Genomic DNA, 23032 nt, shown 5'->3' with positions numbered 1-23032 from the left:
GGCTGGGGGTGGTTGAGAGGGGGAGAGGTGCAGAGGAGAGGAAGAACAAGAAGTGGAATGGGAGCGCGATGGGTAGGGTTTCGCGTCACTGGGGTTAGTAAATTTGAATCCACGCGATCGCGTGGGAGACGCGATCGCGTGGCTAGGGTGGATGGGGGGCTAATGCGATCGCGTGGCTGACGCAATCGCATGGGTTAGAAGAGAAGATGGGTGACGCAGATGCGTGACGCACGCGACCGCGTCGATGGAATTTGTGCTAGACGCACGATTCCAGCGTCGTTTTAGTGCAACTCTCTGTTTGATATAGGGGATCATAATATCCGCGCGATGCGATCGCGTCGCTCACGCTTTCGCGTGGGATAGGTGCTGTGTAAGTGACGCGTTCGCGTCAGGGACACGCACGCGTGGGTTGTTTTGTGCTAAACGCGCACTAGCCGCACGATTCCAGCCCAACTTTCTGGGCGTTGGATCTTTACGCCGATATCCAGATCACGCGTTTGCGTGAGTGACGCGGACGCGTCGGAGGTATTTTCTGCAAATGATGCGATCGCGTCGGGCACGCGATCGTGTGGAACAATTTGGGCCAAAGGCATACCTCCAGCCGTGCTTCAGCGTGACTCTCTATTCACTTTCCTTTTCTTTTACTGCACTTGTGACGCGAACGCGTCAGCGACGCTGTCGCGTCGCGTGCTCTCTCTTTTTTTTATGCAATATGTAGAATGCAGAATGCAATGAATGTTATGCAGAAATTCAGGTTCAAACGAAATTCAAAAACAAAGCAAAATGGAGAAGGAACGATCATACCATGGTGGGTTGTCTCCCACCTAGCACTTTTAGTTAAAGTCCTTAAGTTGGACATTTGATGAGCTTCCTGCTATGGTGGCTTGTGCTTGAATTCGTCCAGAAATCTCCACCAGTGCTTGGAATGCCAGCATCCTCCGGGGTCCCAAAGTAGGCACATAAAACCTTTGAGCAGTTTCGAACAGGTCTCTAGGCTCCCGGGGTGTTGAGTGTCAGAAGAGATTCCAGGATCCCAAACTCTACTTTTACACCCGTGTTTGTTTTGATCTGCATTTTTCTAGTCGGGTGATAAGTAATCTGAATTCTCACTGCAGTGACCAAACAGCTTCCGAGATCCTTCCAATTAAGCTTGACACCAATCTTTGCGCCTCAATTTGAAGTGTGAAACCTCATTGAGTCTTGCATACCAGTGCTGAGTGCGAGTCATTTCTCTTTTGCTCTTAAAGCCGCAAAGAGCTCTAAGCTGGCCATCTGTTTCAAGCAAACCATATTCAAGTGGAAAATTGAAGAGAAAGGTCAAGGATTTTACCCACTTGAAATTTGTGTTGGGCGGTAATGGCCTTGGGATCAGTATTTCCAGTGGTTCTGCAAGCTCTACTCCCTTGTGGTATTTAGTGAATTTCTCCACTTCTTTGCAAACCTTTTCCATTCCAGCCATGTCCTGGTCAAAGTCTTCCATATCTTCCTCATCACTTGAGTCATAATTAGGAGGATGAGAAAAGTCGACCTCTGCATCATCTTCGTATTCATTTGGGAAAGATTCTTCTGTCTCAAAGAATTCACTTGCGGATGCAAGTTCATTACTAGGAGGACTTGACTGGTGACTATCATCATCAAGGAAACATGCGTCTTGGGTTACTCCGTCCAGTTCTTCATAAGGTATCTGCATTGGAGGCTATGCGACATCCTCTTTAGCGTCAATTGTAACATCCTTGACGGGGTCTTCCATGACTTTGTATTCCCGTGGAGGTTCAGCATCTCTTAAATCTTCAACCAACTCTTCTTCTTCTACAATGACAGCGTCCTCTACTTGTTCTAGTATGAAGTTATGCTCTATGTTGTCCACTGGAGTTTCTAGTGGCTTCTTCACGCTACGTTCTTCATTAGATTCTCCACATGAAGCCATGGGAGTCTGTTGAGTGTCTGAACATCTGGAAGATAATTGATTTATTGCTTGCTCCAGTTGATGAAGGGTTGCATTAAATTGGTTTACTGATTCTTCGAAGCGAACCTGTGATTCTTGGCTTGATGGATATGGACATGGCACATAGGGGAGTGGTGGTTCTTGGGAGTAATTGGATTGGCGTTGGGGCGGATAACAATCATGTGGTAGTGAATGGTGAAAAGAAGCTTGTGAGTGTGGTGGTTCGAAGTTATGTTGAGAGGATGGTCTCTGAGCACAGGGTGGGCTTGTTGGTAGCTACAAGGCGGTCCACCAAATCTATCAGTTGGGCATGCATTGTAAAATGGTCTTTATCCCTGATATCTTGGAGGGTGTTGTTTCCTAAAGGGTTGATCATATCCTCTTGGCTCCATCCATCTTTGATTGCTGAGACCTTGATGCATATTCCTGTTATAGCTTCCATTCCTTTCAACAAAATTAGAACCAAACTCAAAGCGAGAGGGGTGAGAATTCATAGTAGTTATTAGAAATAAGGGGGAAAAGAAGAAAAAAATAAACAAGTAAAAGAAAAATATTTACAATAACCAATAATAAGGCACACGTTTGCAATTTCCCGGCAACGACACCATTTTGACGTTAGGATTTTCTGCTAGTAAAGAATTTTGTAAAAATATAGTCGTGTTGTGAGTATAGATTCTAAACCAATAGAAAATCCCTTCGTACAAACGTTTTGGTTGTCACAAGTAACAAAACCCAATAAATTTATAAACCGAAGTATTCAAATCTCGGGTCGTCTTCTCAAGGAATTGCAGGGAAGTATGATTTATTATTGGTTATGAAAAAAAATAGTGTTTGGATTTGAAAAAGATTTTAAGCAAGAGAAATAGATTGCAAGAATTAATAAATTAATAACTAATAGAACTCTTGGCAAGGTATGAAAACTGGAAGTCCTATCCCAGTTATCCTTATAAATTGTGATGAGAATTGGATTTTCTCCCACTAAGTTAACCTCTAACTATGAAGGTAAGTTAAGTGGATAGAATAAGTTTGGTTCCTCAGGTCCTTGTCTTTCCTTGGAAAAGGCTAGAGTTATTGGAACTCGAGTTAATTCTTGAAGAATTCCAATTTTCAGTCAACAATGAGTTTGACAACTCAAGAGTTACCAATTAATCAATTAAAGCCAAGAATAAAAAAAAAGCTAAATGAAAAATCATAAATCTGAAATACCTCAATTGTATTCATAAAATAAAATCAATCCAAACATGAAGAGTCATAAGCCAAGTAGGCAACATCAATAATTAACAAATAAGAGAAGTCGAAATAAAAAGATATTGAACCTGATAGAAAGGTGAGATAAAAATATTCCTAAGTTCTAAAAATCCTAATCCTAATCCTAAGAGAGAGGAGGGAACCTCTCTCACTAAAAACTACATCTAAATCCTAAAAAGTGTGTATTCTCTATATAAAATTGTCATCCTTTATGAATGGGTTGATTCCTCCATTTATAATCCTTCAATCTATGTTCACTGGGTTTGGATCTGGGCCAAAAAGGGCCCAGAAATCGCTGGAAATGAGATCTGCAAATTCTGCAGATCGCGCACGTCACGCGTCTGCGTGGGTCACGCGGTCGCGTCATCTGGAGTGTCGCTCTTCCACGCAGTCACGTCAGTTGTGCGCCCGCGTCAGTTGTATTTCGCAGGTCACGCGTTCGCCTCATCCATGCGCTCGCGTCAAATCTCTTTTGCGCGAACCACGCGTTCGTGTCGTCCATGTGGACGCGTCACTGCCAGTTTCTCCAAAACTCCAATTTGTGTTTTCCTTCTATTTTTGTATGTTTCCTCTCCATCCTTTAAGTTATTCCTGCCCTATAAAATCTAAAAGTACTCAACACACAAATCACGACATCGAATGGTAATGAAGGGTAATTAAAATAATTATTTTTAAAGTATAGGAAAGATGTAATTCACATATATCATATAATAGGGAAGGGAAAGTAAAACCATGAAATTTATATGAATAAGTAGGTGAAGGGTTAAAGAAATCACTTAATTTGAGCACAATATATATCATAAAATATGGGTTTATCAAATATATCCCTTATGGATGGTGTCACACCAAAACATAAAGCCTTAGGTCCTTTCAAAGCACAGCTTCACCATCTTATCACTCACATTTTACTGCCCCAAAATGGTTCATATCAAAGAGTCAGCCTCTGTAATACTCTGGTCTTATATGCTATACTCAACAAAATAAAGATTTCTTTTGCTTACTTAATGATGCGCTATATGTTTAACTGTATTAAAAGTGATAAGAATGCCTCTCTTCTATATGGAATATTTTTAACTTGCATCTTTGAGTACTTTGGTGTTGATATGATAAATGAGACTATGGAAGACAAATTTTCATATCTTAAGGGTGGTGGTGTAGTAAAACAGACAAAGAGAAAAAGCACAAAGGATATCAAGGACACGGTTCTTGAAGAAGATAAGGAAGAAAGTCTTTCTTCTCCATCCACTACTGGAACATCCTCATCCCATAAGTATCTTGTGAATGGCATTGTTAAAGCTGTTTTACCAGAGTTTATCAACCTCACTAAATAGATGATTAACTCGAGCAAACAAGTTAGGCAACTAGCTATTCAAAATGAGAATTCATTTAGGAAAAGAGAATCCAACAGAAAAGATTTGAGAACATTTTAAAGTTATTGAAGATCAATGCTTAGGTGATAAAAGAAAATTCTTTAGTGGAGACACTATTAATATTGTGGACATAGCTTTTGGGTCAATTTTCAAAGTTTTAGTCACTATAGAAGATGTGAATGAAGTGAAGGTTAAAGAAGCTGAAAAATTTTCTCTTTTGCATTTATGGTTCAATAATTTTAAGAATGTCAGTGATGAAAAAAAAACTTTTTTGATAGGAAAAAATGTCAGCTACTATAAAATCTATCATAGAGAAGGCGTTGGCATCTTCTTGAGAAGTCATCAGTATGTGACTATTGCATCTTGGGCGGGGAGGGGCATTGCAGGTGTCACAAGAGGTGGAGCCAGTGAGATAGCACCGGGCAGAGCCACAATGGGCGGGGCAGTAGATGGAGGAGACGTAATTTTGGTCGTCGATCCGAGGTCGAGGACGAGGGAGACAGGGAAGATAGGGGTTCTCTATCTCTTTTAATGGCTTTCATGTTTGAGGTTTTGGAAATGGAGTGGAGGATTTGGTGGAGGTTGTGGCTGCTGCGGCAAGAGAGTTTAATGCAAAGGATGTGTGGGTGGAGATCGGCGGGGAGTGCAATTGGATGGAGGTGATAGAGTGTTTAAGGTTTTTATTAGAAGGTTAGTGACTGATTTGTCCTCCTTGCATACGTGGATACTTAACTGTCATGTGTGCGAGTTTAAGTGCTAACTTAGCATTCTTCGTAAGTGAGTCATGTCAGAAAATATACAGGAGACTGTTATGTATGTCTGGCAGAAAAAAACGTTAGGAATTAATTTATATATTAATTTTTTTGAAGATTAAAATATCTGATTTTAAAATCTTTGAGGATTGATTTAGGTATTTACTCTTCAATTTCAATAGCCAAATGATATTCAGTTCCTCTTCTTCTTGCGCTTCTTTTTCTTCTTTTTAATCGAAGTTCTCTGATCATCTACGATTATTACATATGCCAGGGTTATTACATGTGGCAAACCTCTTTCTTTTGCATTCCATGTGAAAAATTCATTCAAGTTTGTATTTATAAGTTCTAGTTTGCTTGCGAACATGTGTGGATTCTATTCCGTAGAACATTGAAATTATAGTAACATGTTCATTCTTGTTCTTGCATTTTATGATCTCAACGAGCTCTCTCAAGCACCACCTAGAAGAAGCATAGTTTTCGGAAAAGATAACAACAAACAACGTTGAGTTTCAAATGGTGTCAACAAATTCGTCCCGGATGGCACGTCCTGTCTCCATGCCATCATCGTCTCTGAGGTAGCGTTTATTTTTATGGGCATGACAAAATATGACACTGAGACAGAGACACTAAAAATTATTCTTTGTATATTGTGTTTGGATACAATGTACAAGATACTAATGTAATGTCTAGTATTATGTTAAGATAGACATGAACAAAACTAAAATATTATGTGAAATGATTAAAATAGACATGTCTCTCATACCCTCCTCTTCCTCCCTCTGTCTCTCACTCCTTGTCTATCGCTTGACCCTTCTCTAGTTGCTGAAGGACGGTGGAGAAATGATACCTACTATATCATCTCGACGTCGCTTGTTTTCCACACCGCTGCCAACTCATCGAACTCTATTTGAAAACCTAAACTCTGCTTCTACTAATTTAGTCTCTCTTCTTTTTCCTCTTCTAAAATCTAAAATAAATTTCTAGTTATTCTCTTTGCTGTTGCTGTGAACCCACCACTGTCGTCGTGGCCAACCGATTACCAGTGACTTTGCAAGTTTCACTCTCTTCTTCATCAACCACTACTAGTGAAGAAGGGATTAGAGGAATACGTTGCCACATGTGTCTTCTCCGTTGTTCATCAAGTCTATCGAAGCCAATCCAACATTCAAATTTTTTTTAGTACAATTCATTTTTGTATCTGAGAAAAAAAATAGAGTACCTTAAAAAAAAGAAACAAAAAGAACGTAAAAATAGAGAAAAGATAAGAAAAATAAAGTACTTCTCTACAAACACGATGCAGAGAAAAAATTCAAATTAAAATTTTTTTCGTAAAAATAATAAAAAATATTTAGGAATAAAAAGAAAAAAAATTTCATTAAAAAGATGAAAAGCTGATGAGAATAAAAGAAAAGAAAAAGAGGCGAAGAAACAAGGCAAGTTGAGAGTTCTATTTATATAATATAAAAATAGAACAAGAAGGGAAGCTGATGAGAATATATACATATGACTTGTTTGTTTATATATCGAAATATATATAGACGCAGGGTGTTCTTCCTGTGACTCGAAAACAAAGAACATAATAACTTGAATATCAATCATACAGTTATTTTTAATTGGATTCAGTTTCAATGTATTCTGATATGCATGGTTTTGATATTTTGTCACACATGTTCAATGAAGAAATCCCAGACCTTATTCTTTTCTCTGATGATCCTCTTCCTCTCTTCACAGCTCAAGAAAACATACTTGATTCTCTTGATCCTTTATCCCTTTCATGCATCAATTTCTCAGAGTCCCAAATCGTGGCGGATCATTGTTCCAACAATCATCAGCACCATCTAAGTCTTCCTCACAGTTACCTGCAGAGGAGCTCCAGTTGCAAATCGTTTGATAGAAAACCAGTTTTTCCACCATGTGAAGCTCACAACGACACTTTGATGGATTCCCCAACTTCTGAGTGGGAAAACGATTTCTTCAAAGGACAAATAAGGAGGGTCTTCAGTGCAGGAGACTTGCAGGTAGCTCCGTTACACTATGGAAATGGATCTTCTTAATTTTTTTAATAATTGAGAGAATATAGTGTAATTTTTTACTATTAATTTAAAAAATGAAAGTAAGAAAAAATATTAAAAAAAAATTAAAAGATTACAGATGAAATAATATTTTTTCAATTGAGAAGTTCCAATTCCATTACACTACTATATATGCTGCGATCAATACAGCTCCCTGTTAATGTTATTGTTAGTTTCATTCAAGTTTGTTTCATTTGGTGATCAGAACATGCATGCAACTCAAACACTTCAGACGGATGAACCGTACTTGAAGGTGGGGCGTTACAGTCCCCAAGAAAGGAAAGAGAAAATCTCAAAGTACAGGGCCAAGAGAAGCCAGAGGAAGTTCAACAAGACTATCAAGGTAATTCTCTTCGTAATTTTCCCTCATTAATTCTTAACTCCATTTTTCACGTATAGTATTCAAATATATTTCGTAAATTTGATATAGATTAGTTTTATTATTACGATTAGATTGTGTTCTTTGTCTATAGATAAATACCCTTATTTTAATATACATTCCGATATAATAACTAATAAAAAATCAATTTGAGTTATTCGAGTGATCAATTAATTTGTTTGTTAAGTGTTTGAAGTTTGAATTTCACTTTGTAGATGGAACAATTTATTGGCCAATATTATATCCTTAAATAAAAAAAAAAACTAATTGAAGATAACAACATAATTTGATAGAAAGAGGGTCTGAATTGTGTATGTATGGTAGCAGTATGCATGCCGAAAGACACTAGCCGACAATCGAGTCCGCATACGTGGCAGATTCGCACGCAACGACGATACCAGCGTGATTCCAAAAGCCCCATGTTCAACTTCAAATACACAGCAAGACCAAGATGAATTCTGGGTAAATATACTTGTACATTTGAAGCGCACTTATTTATTAATATTAATATTAATTAGTTGAATGTATGTAGTGCTGATGATATATATTATTTATTTATTATTATTATTGTTAGTGTAGATTGAATTGATTGAAGCGTTGAATGAGTAGTAGATCCTCTGTTAGTATGAAGATCCAGAGTTTCAGTTTCATTAGTATGGCTTTGATTTTGAGTTTTGAGGTGTGAAAGAAGCACAATTTCTGGAAGACTCAACTTTACAATTTTAGTTTCATCAATAAAAGTCACCGTATTTGCAATGTTTATGCTTATGTGGGTGGACTGTTCTAGGTTGACTTCTGTTGGGTTAGAGTATGTACCTCAGTACCTGTATCCAATTTCACTTTCTCTTTGCCTTTCTTCATTGTATATAGGAATCTTCATGTAATGCATTTTCAGAAGAAAATAAAGTATCTAGTTGTTTCCATCACTTTTTATCACACACCACCTTTTTTGTAATTTAGTTTTATTACTCTTCTCTGTTACTCTAACTTTTAATACAACTCTGGAATCCAACTAGTTAAACATGTTAAATCATCTAACAACTTTCAATTAGCAACTTCACATAAAGACAAATTTACGTGAATTTTCACTATTGTTAAAATAAAGAATAGTTTAGTTGTGTTTACTGAATAATATACAGTAGAAGAAGAAAACAGAACATGAATACAAGAGCATTTAGAATTCTTAATTAAACAAGAAATGTCTCGACTCTGTATATAATTGGTGAGGTCACAAAACACAACTTAATACTTGTCAATTTTTCTAGTGGAATATACCATATAGCTTCTCTATTGAGCTATCCTGACACTTAAAGTGTAAATTTACCTCTTGTTTCATCAGTTAAACTTTGATTATAAAATATTTTAAAGTAAATTAGTTTGAACCGTGCACTAACAAAATTTGATAAGGAAGCAATTGACTGCGAAGAAAATGAATGCTGCACAATTTGACTGTCAAACGCATATGATGATGCAGTATTATCACTGCTCTAGGAATCAAAAGAGGCTTCATGCCTAAACTTTAGGGGCACTAAAAGAAATAAAAAGAAGCATCAACGTACCAATAAAAGTAATCATTCTTTGCTTATTGAAGTGGCAGATATAGTAATGTTCATTAATTCATAAATAACAATTTTGTGAAAGTGGAACTTCTATTTACCAATCAAACACTGGTCAAATAAATTCCAAGGATAAATAAAGGGTGGTTAATTAGCTAGTAATTTATTTTTTATACTTTATTTTGTGTTGTCAACTTTGTGGCTATAATGATTATTTAGAGTGGGCTGACAAAACACCACATCCAACTCAAAATCTTAAAGCATCAAGTTAATGGGTCTCTCATTTTATAACCTCCTCACTCTTCTTTGTTTTCTTTGATGTGGGACTAACTTCAATATTCCTCACACTTGCAACACTAACAGTCAAGTATAATGCACTTAATTAATAATCTAATCTATCCTATTAAAGTGGAAAGTGTTTGAATTTTTAAATGCAAACCAGCAGTTAAAGATAAATGCAATAGAGTAGAGCAGAGCTTGAGAAATTTTTTTTTTCACTTAGAAAGAAAATAAACTTAAAGTTAGGTGCAAGTCAGATGAAAAATGTTTTAGCTCATGCATGCGTTTACCAAATAAAAGCTATCTTTTTGTTTCTCAAAGGTGAAAATTATTTCTTTGCAGCTGAAATTTATTTTTTAAGGTAAAAATAACATTAATTTGAAATGCAAAATGATGAAAATTATATAGTTTTTGCTATTTTAATTTATATTAAGAAACAAAGTGGCTGCTAATCAACTAAAAGATGCTTAAATTACCATGCATGTGTCGAGCTACCATATTGGCAGCAATGCTCACAATTACAAAGGCACTAGCTCCATCAATATAAATTGAATAATTAATCGTGTCATTTGCATAATTCACAGACAAATTGATTGAATTTAATAATGATTCATAACCAAAAAAAAAAATTGCAATGGACTCATGTAGTGATCACTACACTACAGTTTAGATAAGGGTTTATTGAGAGACATAAATGAACACTTCTACTACAAAAAGAAAAAATGAATTTTGAATTGAGAGAATCTAGCTGTTGAAGATATCACAACTGCCTAAGCAGATACCAAGACTACTGCTTTCATAGATTCTCTTGTTTAATTATAAATTATATATAAATAAAAATAGAGTAAAATATATTTTTTATTCTAAATGTTTGTGATTTTCTTCAAAAATATTCTTAAAGTTTAATTGTATTTAATTTTATCTCTAACGTTTTTGATTTGTATTAAAATTATCCTTATATGTTAACTCTATCTGAAATATTAGAGACAAAATTAAAAACGTTTAGAGATTTTTTTAAAATAAATCGAAAACGTTAAGGATAAAATTGAATGAATCGAAAATATTAGAGACAAAATTGAATAAAATAAAATGTTAAAAATACTTTTAAAAAAATTATAAACTAAAAAAAATATACTTTACACACAAAAATAATAGGGATGGCAGTACAAAGAGATGCTTCTGGCCGCAAAGCTTTTGTATTTTCATGTTTTTTTTTTTTTGGTGTTGTATTTTCATGTTTCTTATTTGATAATATCCATTTTCATTAGCCCTTAGCAACCTTTGCATCTGTCCTCTATAAATTATTTATAATTATCATCATCAACTTTAGAGGAAAAGAGAGAGAGATTTTGAAATCAACTAATCAAATAATTGGCTTCGTGCTGTGATAAGAATGTGACCCAACATCATATGAAAATAACAATAATATTAAGAAGAAGAAATGTGATCGAACAAAATAAACAATGCACTTAATGGGGGAAGAGTAGCGAACAAAGCTTATATTATAAAATTCATCATAACCACCCAAAATGATTCCAGACACCGACTTTTGACCAGCACAACACAATGGGTATTGATGATTACTATAGTTCAACACCCTATCATTGCATCCCCATTGATTATTTTACTATTATTATTTGTTATTAGATTATTAGATGATTGTTATGAATTCTTGTTCCCTAGGCTAGCCTTATTCCAAAGACACCCTGAGAAAGAATTTTTGCAGAGTCGAGATCGTAAAAGGAGAAGATAAGTGCGTGGTTGGAAAAGTTGTATGTCCACTTAATTTGTTTGGTTTTGTCCAAGAAAAGGCTTTTGGTGTTGGACATATTCCTTAAGAATATTTTCGAGCGATTTGATTAAATATAATATGACTTTTTTATTTAAATAAATTAATAGAAGAACCAAATTACTCAATTTTTTTAAATGGATTTTAAAAATGTGATTTTTCTAAATCATATAATAAATCGTCTTAGATTTTTGTGTTTTAAATAATATATGAATTATGTTACTCTTGGATGATTTGTACATGAAATGCAATGCTCAAAAACACATAAATCGTTCCAAACTTTTGTGTTTTATAAAATGTATATAAATTGTCATAGGCCACCATGAGTTACATTTTTTTATCCTAAAGCTGATTGCGCTAGCACAATTTATGTATAACTAGTCACCCCTCAAGATCCTAGCACGATTTATGTATTACTATAATAAGGCACATTAGGCTGGGACGATTTACATTCAAAAACACAAAACTCATGACTATGGAATAATTTATCTACTAAAAGATGTTATAAATAAAGGAGAACCATGAATATCGATCCATAGTTAAGTTGAGAGTTTTAGGAAGATGATTGAGAATGTATTTTTGTAGTTCATTACCAGAGAAAAATTGATGAAAAAGTAAAGGTGTAACGTTCAGTAGTAAAAAGTAGATTAGGGTGTTCGTAAATCCTTCAACGAATTTAGAGGATTTAAGAAATAGTATATTATAGAAGTAAATAAAATTACAATAAAAAGTAAATAAAATTCATATGAATAAAATTAAATAAAAAATAAAAAATTTTATACACAACATAAATATAGTACAATAAAATATACACAAAAAAATAAAAATATCATAAAAATTAATAAAAATAAGAATTTATATAACAATATTTGTCATATAAATAAAAAATATATAATAAAAATAAATAAAAAATTATATGAACAAAATCAAATAAAAAAAAGATTTCATAAAAAATATACAAATATTTATTTTTATGATATTTTTTTTTGTTTATATAAACTTTTTTTTTATCTTTTATTGTACCATGTTTATGTTGTATATAAAATCTTTTATTTTTTTATTTGATTTTATTAATATGAATTTTATTTAGTTTTTATCGTAGTTTTATTTACTTCTATAATATACTATTTCCTAAATCCTCTAAACTCGTTGAAGAATTTACGAACACTTTAACCTACTTTTTACTATTGAACACCCTTACTTTTTTTATCAATTTTTCTCTGGTAATGAACTACAAAAACACATTCTCAGCCATCTTCCTAAAACTCTCAACTTAACTATGGATCGATATTCATGGTTTTTCTTTATTTATAACCTCTTTTAGCACATAAATTATTCCATAGTCATAAGCTTTATCTTTTTTAACGTAAATCGTTTCAGCCTAATGTGCCTTACCATAGTAATACATAAATCTTGCTAAGGTCTTAAGAGGTGACTAGTTACACATAAATCGTGTTAGGACAATGAGCTTTAGGATAGAGAAATGTAACTCATAGTAGTTTAGAACGATTTATATACATTTTGTGAAACACAAAGGTTTGGGACGATTCATGTGTTTTTGAACATTGCATTTCATGCATAAATCGTCTCAGAATAACATGATTCATGTATTATTTAAAACACAAAAGTCTAAGACGATTTATATATTATTTGATTTAGACGAATCACGTTTTTAAAATCTATTTAGGGGAATCAAGTAATTTGGTTCTTCTCTTAATTTATTTAAATAAAAAAACCATATAATATAGACACGTTAAAAATGTATTTTTCTTTTTATGTTTTTAAAAAAATCTTTTAAAGAAAGATTAATTATTATTAAATTTATAACTGCTTTCATTTGTAAATCTCAATTCTTTGATTAAAAAATGATTACATTTTTACTTTTTTATTTTATAAACTTTTTTACTTAGAAGAACTTGATCCGTATTTGCAATTGTAATTTAATGGAATGACATGGTAGTGGACCTTCATGGCTAGTGCTAGAAAGTATATATGTCACCGGCAAAGATTAAAAAAGGTTAAAGTAAAACTTTTAGTAAGGAGTAGGATAAAAGTGAAAGAAAGTGAGAACTTTATTAAGTTAACAGTTAATTAACATGCTAAACTAGTGGAGAATCCTGATCATGAAGTGTGTGTTTGGATTGTGGTTGGTTAAACTGGAGTTTGAATAAAAGTGATTTTATAAAATTGATTTTGGGTAGAAGTAAGTTTGTGTCAACATGATTTATGTTTGGCAACTCTATACTAAAATTGATTTTGATAAAATAAATATTGTTTGGATAATATTAGTTAAAATCACTTTTAGATAGATAATTACTAAAAAGGACATGACATTAAATTATAATGTTATTTTTTATATATATTTAATTTTTTTATATTTTTTTATATGCTTTTATATAGTATATTTTTAGTATGGGATCAATAAAGTCTATTATAAAAAGATAATAATAAATATAATACACAAAAATTATAACTATAAATATATATAATGTCAAATAAAAAATTAATAAAAAATATAAATAATAAATAATAGAAAAAAAAGAACTCATGTAAAAGAGAAATAATAAGAATTCTATAAATAATACAATAATATGTATAGAGGATAAAGTTGGTAAAAAAAATAAAGGTTAAATGTCAATGGCTAAAAGCCAGTTAGTGCAACGCAGAAGCTAGAAATTCTTGCTTCTTGAAAATAATTCCCCAGTAAAACTTGGATAGGCATCAAAAGTTTCATTTTGTTTTTTGTTCACTTTTTTTATTTTGGTTTCCCACGGTATCCCCCAGCACGGCAGGCTAAGGACTAATCCGCCGCGGTACTGAGCTCCATTTAAGGGTTTGCCGCTGGCCAATGGGTTGCTGCATGCACAAGGCGGGATTCGAACCCCCGACACTTGCTTAAGCGGACTAGTGAGCTAACCACTAGACCAACCCAACTTGGTTTGTTTTTTGTTCACTTTATTTGGATACATCTTACGTGGTGATTTCTGATAATGAGTACAATTTTTTTTGGTCTTTCCATTTTAATGTTTTGGTCTTCATTATAAGCTGCAGTTTATTTAATTAAGCCCATGAAAGTTGAGTAGCCCAATCCCAATTTGATTTGTAGTGGGTGTTAGTACTTAGTAGAGAGGAGTCTAAAAGGTAGGGCTGATAAACGAGTAAGATACAGTAAGATTAACCAAGTTGGGTTGGTCTAGTGGTTAGCTCACTAGTCCACTTCAGCAAGTATCGGGGGTTTGAATTTTGCCTTGTGCATACAGTAATCCATTGGCCAGCGGCAAACTAAAAAAAAAAGATACAGTAAGATTTAGATTTTAGGTTTTATTTTAATTTTATTTGTATCTTTACTTTTTTTAAAAAATTTAATTATATTCTATGTGTAGGTTGAGAATTTTTTTCATTTTAATTTTATTCGTATTTTAAGGTTTTATATCCATTGAGTTGTAACAAATTATTAAAATAAAAAATATAAAATTAAATCTATATTAATTCGATTCTGTGAGAAAACCAACTAAAAAGGTAATCAATTAGAGTCAATTAGTTAAAAAATAAAAAGTTGGTTATAAAATAAAAAAATAATCTTCTACTATCTTAATTTTTTGAATTTCAAAATTTAAAATACAAAAAATTAATTTGAGTTGGCTTAGATGGTAGTTGGCTCCCTAAATTTTTTTAAATTTAAAATAATCAAATTATATATAATAAAATCTGTTAAAAATTACAAAATAGAGATGCTATAAATAAAACACACAAAATAATGAATTAGAAAGGTGGTGGTGTTGTTCTCTGCCGAAATTGGGTTTGAATCTGAAAGCTCCAAGCATAGCTCATCATTCCTCACTCTCTCGCTCGTAACTCCTTATCACCTCTACTCTCTGTAAACCCCTTTCACTCTCTTTCTCTTTTTCTTTCTCTTTTATATTCCTTTCCATTTTCTATATAGAGATACGAAATTCGCTGCCTTTGTTCGATTATTGTTTCCGACTTAGCTGAATTATTATGTGTTTTCCTTTTCTGATTAGGTTTTGTGAATTCTCATGAATTCCAATTAACTCGCTTACTGAATCCATATATAACATGCAATAACCCCCACCGATTCGTTAATAGGTCCTTGATCATCATCGCACGCATGCATGATCGTAGTTACATATTCATTCACATATAGTATATACCGTATTAATTAAGTGTAATCTTAGCTTCTAAAATGCTGTATCTTTCTTGTAAAATCGTGTTGTGATGAAAGGTGAAACGATGAAACCGATGGTACTATCTACTTTTGGGAGCTGGATATAAGAAGACATGGGTGGTTGCTGTTGCTGTTCTTCCAAGGACACTGATTCTGCTCAAAATACCTACTATTACGTCAGTATATCCCTGCACTACCTGTGCTTCCATTACATTATTTTTTATGTTCTTCTTTTGAATTCAGCTCAGGACCGTATAAATCAACAGTAATATACACGTATATAACTAAAAGAGGAATACTAGAGGGCCATCGAATTTATTGTTTTTGGCTATTAGTTAGTCGTTAATATTTAAAAGTATGTGATAAAATATGTTGTTAAATTTACTAGACTAAAAGAACTAGGCTAAAAGAATTGAGTTGATGACTAAGTGATGGTAAAAAATAATAAATTCTGATAATTTCCTAATATTTTTCTAACTAAAATTGTAAGTATGGTATACGTAATCCACAGATATGATTTTATTCTATTAAGTATATTTTGGTGTCTATTGTCGTCGCCAAACATCTCCTAATTTATACTGAGAATAAACTCCTAGTCCAACATCTTAATTGTTCATGATATGCAGTCAATGTGTTAAGCCATTGTTTCAATTGTATATGCAGTACCCGAGAGTATCAGAGGAGCATGTTCCGTTATCATCCAATCATGGTGCTGCGTCTGTTTTTGCTGGAGGTCTGTTAGTTGATACTAACCTAGATACTTCAATTCCTGATACTTATACACCACCTCCTGCTCCTGCACCTTTCAATGTTACATTAGGTCCCAATCCAACTCTACCTGTAGCCAGAGAAATTTGTGCTGACAAAACTAATGCATCAGCTGCTGGGGCAAATCATGAGGCCTCGGCTAAGTTGGAAGAGCTGAAGGAATCAGCAGGGCTCAAAGTTCAGACCGACCTAGAACTACGAAAACTGGTAGAACCTATCATTTTAGAGGAAGAGGAGGATGTGTGCCCAATTTGTTTAGAAGGTGATATATTGTCACAGCTAATTTTGCTTTCACCGTGAAATAAGCTTTATTATGTAGCTGTTGAAGATGACAGTTTTCGTGTTTTAAACTTGCAGAGTATGATGCAGAGAATCCAAAACTCACTACAAAGTGTGATCATTATTTCCACCTTGCATGCATTCTGGAATGGATGGAAAGAAGCGAAACTTGTCCTGTATGTGATCAGGTTTGTCTCGATCATTCCCACTTTTCTCAACATATGCCTCTTGTGGAATACACATGTTTATCTTTTCATACAGGATATGGTTTTGGACCCTCTCATTCACTGAAGACATCGCCAACTTTGTTCAAGCATGCTGTAGATTGTAGAGAGCTCTGGTTAAAAACGCTAAAATTTTCTGTTCTGGCAACCCAAGTTTATGGTCTTATTTGTTCAGGTTTCAAGGTTTCGTGGGGATTCTTTTTCCATTTCCTATGCTCAACCCGGCTTGCTGATTACGGGCAATTTCATTCATCTTCGTGGTTATTTAGTTAGAAAGTTGAAGTGATATCCGCAGACCAAATGGAACAGTGAACTGTTGTAAATAGAATTTATATGATTCACAGAGCTTATTCTTGGAGACAACTTAATTACAGAACAGAGAAGTGAATATATTTTTCGTTTACTCGTAATGTCTATCACTGTTGTAGGATTCTCGTTATGTTGCTTTTATCTCATTTGAATATAGCTATATATCCTTCTCAGCGATATTGAATTGGAATTTCTTGCAGTAGAGAAACTAAATAATCTTTCTTAAAGGTAATATAAATGTTATCAGGTAAGCAAAATTAAGATAAGACACTTTCATGTATTCGTTTGCAAATTGATATAATACGCTATTATGTAGAACGTCAAGAACATATTACTTTTGTGAGTGAAGAGTGAAAACGATACATCTATCACTCCCTGCACCCAACTCAGTCGATCATCTCCAACACTTAGATGGAGCACTCGAGGGAAGTTGAAGTTCTTTGCATGATGGTGCATATCATGTTCATGCTTTAGCGATGACAAAAATCTCGTAATGGTGTGTAATTCATGAACTCATGATGTTACATCTTCTAGATATAGATTGCTGCATCCATAAATGATTAAACCCATAAGATTTTACATGTCATTTGATTGACATGATGAAACAGTATGTTTAAAACCCGAGGCACATTAGTTAATTCTTATAAGCTGGCAACATACACGGACACGGGTTTAAACATATCATATTATTCAGGTATTAACTGATGATATAATGATTATTTAACTTTTAGTTAATAGTTTTATCAATCAGCCCTTATAGCTCAGTGGTAGAGCGTCAGTCTTGTAAACTGAAGGTCCGTAGTTCGATCCTGCGTGGGGGCAATTATTTTAATTTTCCACCGTCAGTCTAAACATATTAAAATTTTATTTTTTTGGTAAAGAAACATGCATAGTGCCATTTAGTTTAGCTTTTCATTGGAAAAAAAAAAAAAAAAACAAAAAGGAACACGCATGGAACTCTTTGGGTTTGGGTATACATAATTATTTTTGTTTTTATTTTTATTTTATCGACACAAGTACAATCAGCCAGTTCACTACATGTTATATAGCTTGTCATTTCTTTGAATTTATCTAAATCAAAAAGGGCTTCTTGTACATGTACCTAGATAGAATTGAAATCTTGCATGATTCTAAAGCCTTGAGCGGTGTCCTCATCAGATTGATAATTCAAACATGATAGCTACCTTAATGTGATTGTGATTGTTCATTCAACCACTTGCCAGATTGTGCATGTCAATGACTCAGACATCCACATAAAAACAAAAAAGCAATAATTTGACCTATGTTACCATTAGTCTAGCAGTGGAAAATAAATAACAAACTAACAAAGGGTTACTGAGTATGGAGTAATGTTGAATGGAAGAGTATGGTAAGTTTTGATTTATTAGAAATGGTTTGTGTATAGAATATAGAGGTAGATTTTTCCTATTCCTTTGTTACAAGGTACAAAATCTAAGTAGTTGAAGCATGAACTTGGACATTAGAAATAAGCCTGGGGAGTTTTCTTAATGTTTCACGAGCAGATATAGTATCTGGATGATGCTCACCACAAATTGAAGTTCTGATGAAAACAGCCTTCTTGATTAGATCCTCTCCAATATCAAACTGAGCACCTCTTAGCATTAGCTTAGCTCTAGTTTCAAGAACAGTGGCTCTACACAAAGCCAGTTCTTCCCAAAGAGAAGGATTCAACTGAGCATTAGTCTGGACAGACCTCCAACAAAGCGATTTCTGGAGGCACTTGTCCACCGGGGTAACGAATGCTTGGTCCGCAGCTTCCAAGGCATTGGTGCAGAGCCGGAGAAGCTCAAGAGCCGCCGTGCAGCGAGAATAAGTGATGAATGTGTGAATGGCAAGAGGCAGAACCATTCTTTTGACAAGATATAAAAGCTCAGACACCTTGAGCTCAACAACTACCGGATCGCGGCCGAATCCAAATAACAGAAAACAGGCGGCCCATAAATGGTCAAGAGTTTGTGCTATTGATCCTTGAATGATGACAGCTTGAATCATTGCTTGTGCAGCTCCAGGAACATCTCTTTTCCTGGCATATACTTTGATGAGCTCATTGAATTGGATGTAACCTTCCTTAGTGCTACTTCTTGCAATGCTAAATCTTAACAGCAAAGAAGATGCTTCTAATTCTGATTTTTTGATGTATGAGGATGTGAATCCACAAGTTAAGGCTTGGAGTAACTTTCTAAACAAGCATCTGCCCTGGCACTTTTCTGGTATCTTGTTAGCTGCTACTGCCAATAAGGAAACTGGAATTGCACCAGGAGCAAACCATCCACTTGCCAGCACCATTCTGGTTGCCAAGCTTCTTGGGCCATCTGCATGATCAAAAATGGAGAAACAAACTTCGAAAAGCTGCACAAGAAATGTGTTCTTCCTCCACCACCGGTCTTCTTTTCCGCTCCACGACATTTCCTTCAGAGGCATTCTGTTTATGGTTTCTAGAAGCCTGGTTGGGGTTATTGGTAGTTCAGACAAAATTGCACTCACAATGGCAAGGCCTAATGTTAATCTTCCAAGTTTCTCCTCAATAGTCCTCAGAGCATCAACCTCTGTAACTGGATAGTCCTTGCCAATACCTAGCATTAGAGACAATGCTTCAACTCCTGATAAGTATGAGAGCTTCAAAGGTTCCAAGTTCATGATGCAAGGAAGGCGTGTCGATATGATCACATGTGTTTCGCCACCAAAGCGAGGGAGAAGATCCATGACAGCAAGTTTGTGATCCCACCAATCTTTTTCGCTCTCCAAGTTATCAATTATCACAAGATATGGAATGTTCCTCATCAGCTCTTTTCGAACTCTAGAAATCGCTGTGATCTCCTGCTCTTCAAAGCCTTTGATCCTATTTTTATCCAAACTGTTCTCAATTCCCACATCAACTTCCAAAAAAGACCTGAGGTTAAGGTAGTTTTGCCTTATATATCTGCCTTCCCCTCCTATCCATAAAATCATCTTGTATCTCTGATGAAATCTGTAAGCAAATTCAAGAATGAGTTCTGTTTTACCAATTCCTGCATCCCCTGAAACACATGCAATACCTTTCCCACACAACATATTCCTTCCCCTTTTCCTTCTAGCATACTTTCCACGCTTGAGCCTTGAATGGTAGTGCTGCATTTCAATCTCTTTCTCTGACTCCTTCCATACAACTGGCTCTTTCTGTTTCTTGCAGCCATTTCCTGCATGCTTTTCCCTTTCATCTAGCATATTACTCTTGCCCCAACCAATTGTCACATTCTTTCTTCTTGGTTTAGCCTTAAGTTCAATGTAGTCCTTCTCTGCATCTCCAGAGACATCTCCAAAAAGCATAAACTCCAGTTCTGAAAGCTCTTTCTTTCTCCCAATAAAACTCTCATTTCTGGTGAAAGGGAACTCCTCTTTTTCTATTTTTTCTCTCCACTTAGTCAAATTCTCACCAACACTTCTCCTACCCAACCTCATTGCTATTAATGTGACAGCTCTGAGTATGCAATCTCTCCAGTTTCCATCCTGCGCTTCCAGTTTCGGTTCATCAACCCGAGAGAGGCCGTGCACGGCATCTCGCCACTCCTGTTCCAATCCTTCATACATAAGCCAAAGTTCACCTCCATGTTTTTCCCACAGCTCACCCCTCTTTTCAATTATGTCCCGGACAAGACAATCGGCTGGACTCAAATCAAAGTATATTGGAACCAAATTCTTCTTGCTAGAAAAGAAATGCAGCTCCTCAATAGTGTAAGGATTCTTGAAAGACTTGTTTGTTATAATCACTATCCCAAAAGAAGCAGCATTCATGGCTCTCTCCACAATGCCAAGTTTGCGAGAGCTCCTACATCGAGCCCTGTCTGATACAAAGCAACTGATTCCTTGAAGTTCTAATTCAGCACGAAGCCAATTAACAAATCTTACAAAAGGAGGTTTTGAGCCATGTAATCCAATGAAAACATCACAATTCCTTAATCTATAAGAAGAACATGATGTAGAATCTGGAATGGATGAAGTTCTATGACATCTATCTTTCTTATCTCTTCTCTCTTTCTTTGCAAAATATCGATCATCCCGGTGATAGCATGAACTAGATATGCTACTGCTAGATTTGCCAACTGAGGAAGATATCCGATCAAGTTTTTGCAAATCACCTGAGTTACCAGATGCATCTGGGAAGGTGCATCCAACATTTACATCAAACTTTGGTTCTTGAATGATGGAACTGGTGCTAGGGGAAGCAGCATCCAAATGAACCACCCTATTACTTGGACCTGGAGCAGCATCAGGTATGAGTGATGGTGATCTTGGAGAGAAGAAGGGTGACTGGTTTGCTGAAAAGAATGCTGAAGATGAAGATGACATATTCCTTAGAGTCATGGCTTTTAAGGACCCAGACATGGGGCTCTCTTCTTCAATATCCATCATTCCCCAAGTTATCAAAGATATCAAATCCAACCATGCAAGCAAACAAATTTTACAAACACCCCTCTGAAATTCAGGATTATATTCGTTAGCCACAACCTCTATTCCAAGTTATAGATCTCGAATTTTACATACACAAAAGAAAAACTAATATGAAGAAACAAAAACTTTATTTCTCAAATCACACATAGCTCTAACCATTTTAAGTAGCAATTGCCAACATGGAAAACTTCACAGAAAAATTTTGAACATGAAAGAAAATAACGTGCCTGTTTTATGCAGCAGACTCGAAAACAACACAGAATTTGCTAAGTAATTCTTTAACCAAATTTTAAAATCAAAGAAGGAGGAGGAGGAGGAGATGGCATAATGTCCAAACTTATTTTAGAGATTGAGTTGATAAAATCATAAAATTGCATAGTGATTCAGATCTGAATACTTACGTGGATGCCAAGCTGAAACACAGTGTCGCAGATTCACTGTTCTGGCTCTTTGAACAAATAAGGAAGGATCATTAACTTATAACCATTAAGACTTATCCAATTCATATGCACTGTGAAGTGTGGACAGTGTAAGTAACGAACTCCAACAACTCACCTAAGAAAATTTAGAAAAAAACATCATCATAAGAGGTAAAAAGGAAAATCACCCATAAATAAATACAAAAATATATATTATTAAATATCATTGATCATTGAAGGTTAAAATAGATCACCACCTATGAATGGAAGGCTTTAAAAACGCAGACACGCCTTGAAAAACTAGCGAGACATATGAATGTGTTATGAGTGACCCGTGATGTGAAGTGCAGAAATTATTGCGTCAAAGTGTTTGCGGGGAAGAGCCCATTTTTAGAAAAAGAAGAAAAGATAGAACTTGTTGAAAATGAAGGCAAAAAGCTCGTACCTTTTTGCTCAGAAGGAGTGTGGGAGATGGAGAACAAGTCTTGAGGGTTCAGAAACAAATGTTGTCTCAGTAGTACTCTATCTGCCTTGTTAAATCTTAAAAAGAACCCTTTTCACACCCTAGATTTGAATATTGTATGAATCTTCTTGTTATGTTATTTATGTAATTATGTGTATGTGTGTGAGTGTGAGTGTGACAGTGTTGGTGTTATGTCTTCTGGGGCCATAGATATTTGTATTATAATGGGTAGGAGATGAGTATTTTCAAGGTCTGCAAAACTGAGAAAACTGGTGTGAAGAGGGAAGGAGCACCGTTAGAAGAAGGCAATGGGACCCTGAGCAGTGACCAATGAGTAGGGTATGGTTGGAATTGGAATTGTAGGCTCCACAACCATATTCATATTTATACCACCGTTAATTTTGCAGACCTATGTATCATAATCATATCGATACTGATTGTGATTTCAATTTGGAGCATTCCTATTTTGTTTCCACATTCTCATTTCTTTCTTTATTACAAGGACTTACCCTTTACGCTTTATTCACATATAATGGTATAAA

At 34.8% G+C, this 23032-nt stretch overlaps 3 protein-coding genes and 1 non-coding gene across 9 annotated transcripts; 3 read left to right on the top strand and 1 right to left on the bottom strand.

Moving 5' to 3' along the window:
* Nucleotides 1-6875: 6875 nt before the first annotated feature.
* LOC107488152 (uncharacterized) lies at nt 6876-8690 on the top strand. Of its 2 annotated transcripts, none has more exons than XM_016108843.3 (4): nt 6876-7336; nt 7596-7733; nt 8097-8231; nt 8349-8690. In XM_016108843.3, the coding sequence occupies exons 1-4, from the start codon at nt 6947-6949 to the stop codon at nt 8376-8378; spliced, it is 693 nt and encodes a 230-aa protein (XP_015964329.1). In that variant the 5' UTR covers nt 6876-6946; the 3' UTR covers nt 8379-8690. The 2 variants fall into 2 exon arrangements, with proteins under 2 accessions (XP_015964329.1, XP_015964333.1); XM_016108847.3 differs by having other exon boundaries at nt 8344-8690.
* Nucleotides 8691-15127: 6437 nt separating this feature from the next.
* Nucleotides 15128-17306, top strand: LOC107488151 (probable E3 ubiquitin-protein ligase RHB1A). 4 transcript variants are annotated; one of them, XM_016108840.3, is made up of 6 exons: nt 15128-15270; nt 15637-15755; nt 16243-16312; nt 16400-16609; nt 16705-16814; nt 16888-17306. In XM_016108840.3, the coding sequence occupies exons 2-6, from the start codon at nt 15693-15695 to the stop codon at nt 16915-16917; spliced, it is 483 nt and encodes a 160-aa protein (XP_015964326.1). In that variant the 5' UTR covers nt 15128-15270; nt 15637-15692; the 3' UTR covers nt 16918-17306. The 4 variants fall into 4 exon arrangements, with proteins under 4 accessions (XP_015964326.1, XP_052118278.1, XP_015964324.1 ...); XM_052262318.1 differs by having other exon boundaries at nt 16243-16554; XM_016108838.3 differs by having other exon boundaries at nt 16243-16609.
* Nucleotides 17307-17909: 603 nt separating this feature from the next.
* Nucleotides 17910-17981, top strand: TRNAT-UGU (transfer RNA threonine (anticodon UGU)). Its single transcript has one exon. It is a non-coding gene; the product is annotated as a tRNA-Thr (tRNA).
* Nucleotides 17982-18327: 346 nt separating this feature from the next.
* LOC107488268 (uncharacterized) lies at nt 18328-22529 on the bottom strand. Of its 2 annotated transcripts, none has more exons than XM_016108990.3 (3): nt 22473-22529; nt 22010-22163; nt 18328-21632 (listed from the first exon to the last, which is right to left on the bottom strand). In XM_016108990.3, the coding sequence occupies exon 3, from the start codon at nt 21567-21569 to the stop codon at nt 18612-18614; it is 2958 nt and encodes a 985-aa protein (XP_015964476.1). In that variant the 5' UTR covers nt 21570-21632; nt 22010-22163; nt 22473-22529; the 3' UTR covers nt 18328-18611. The 2 variants fall into 2 exon arrangements, with proteins under 2 accessions (XP_015964476.1, XP_020997930.1); XM_021142271.2 differs by having other exon boundaries at nt 22285-22523.
* Nucleotides 22530-23032: the final 503 nt, after the last annotated feature.

Source organism: Arachis duranensis, chromosome 5, assembly GCF_000817695.3.
Source record: "Arachis duranensis cultivar V14167 chromosome 5, aradu.V14167.gnm2.J7QH, whole genome shotgun sequence".
Taxonomy (NCBI): Eukaryota; Viridiplantae; Streptophyta; class Magnoliopsida; order Fabales; family Fabaceae; genus Arachis; species Arachis duranensis.
This window is presented reverse-complemented; position numbering and strand designations above follow the sequence as displayed.

Coding starts and splice junctions, on each gene's coding strand:
- LOC107488152 (XM_016108843.3), top strand. CDS start 6,947: ATGTATTCTGATATGCATGGTTTTGATATTTTGTCACACATGTTCAAT. Junction 7,337..7,595: donor TCAGTGCAGGAGACTTGCAG/GTAGCTCCGTTA, acceptor TTTGGTGATCAG/AACATGCATGCAACTCAAAC. Junction 7,734..8,096: donor AGTTCAACAAGACTATCAAG/GTAATTCTCTTC, acceptor GTATGGTAGCAG/TATGCATGCCGAAAGACACT.
- LOC107488268 (XM_016108990.3), bottom strand. CDS start 21,569: ATGATGGATATTGAAGAAGAGAGCCCCATGTCTGGGTCCTTAAAAGCC.
- LOC107488151 (XM_016108838.3), top strand. CDS start 15,693: ATGGGTGGTTGCTGTTGCTGTTCTTCCAAGGACACTGATTCTGCTCAA. Junction 15,756..16,242: donor CTCAAAATACCTACTATTAC/GTCAGTATATCC, acceptor TTGTATATGCAG/TACCCGAGAGTATCAGAGGA. Junction 16,610..16,704: donor GTGCCCAATTTGTTTAGAAG/GTGATATATTGT, acceptor TTAAACTTGCAG/AGTATGATGCAGAGAATCCA.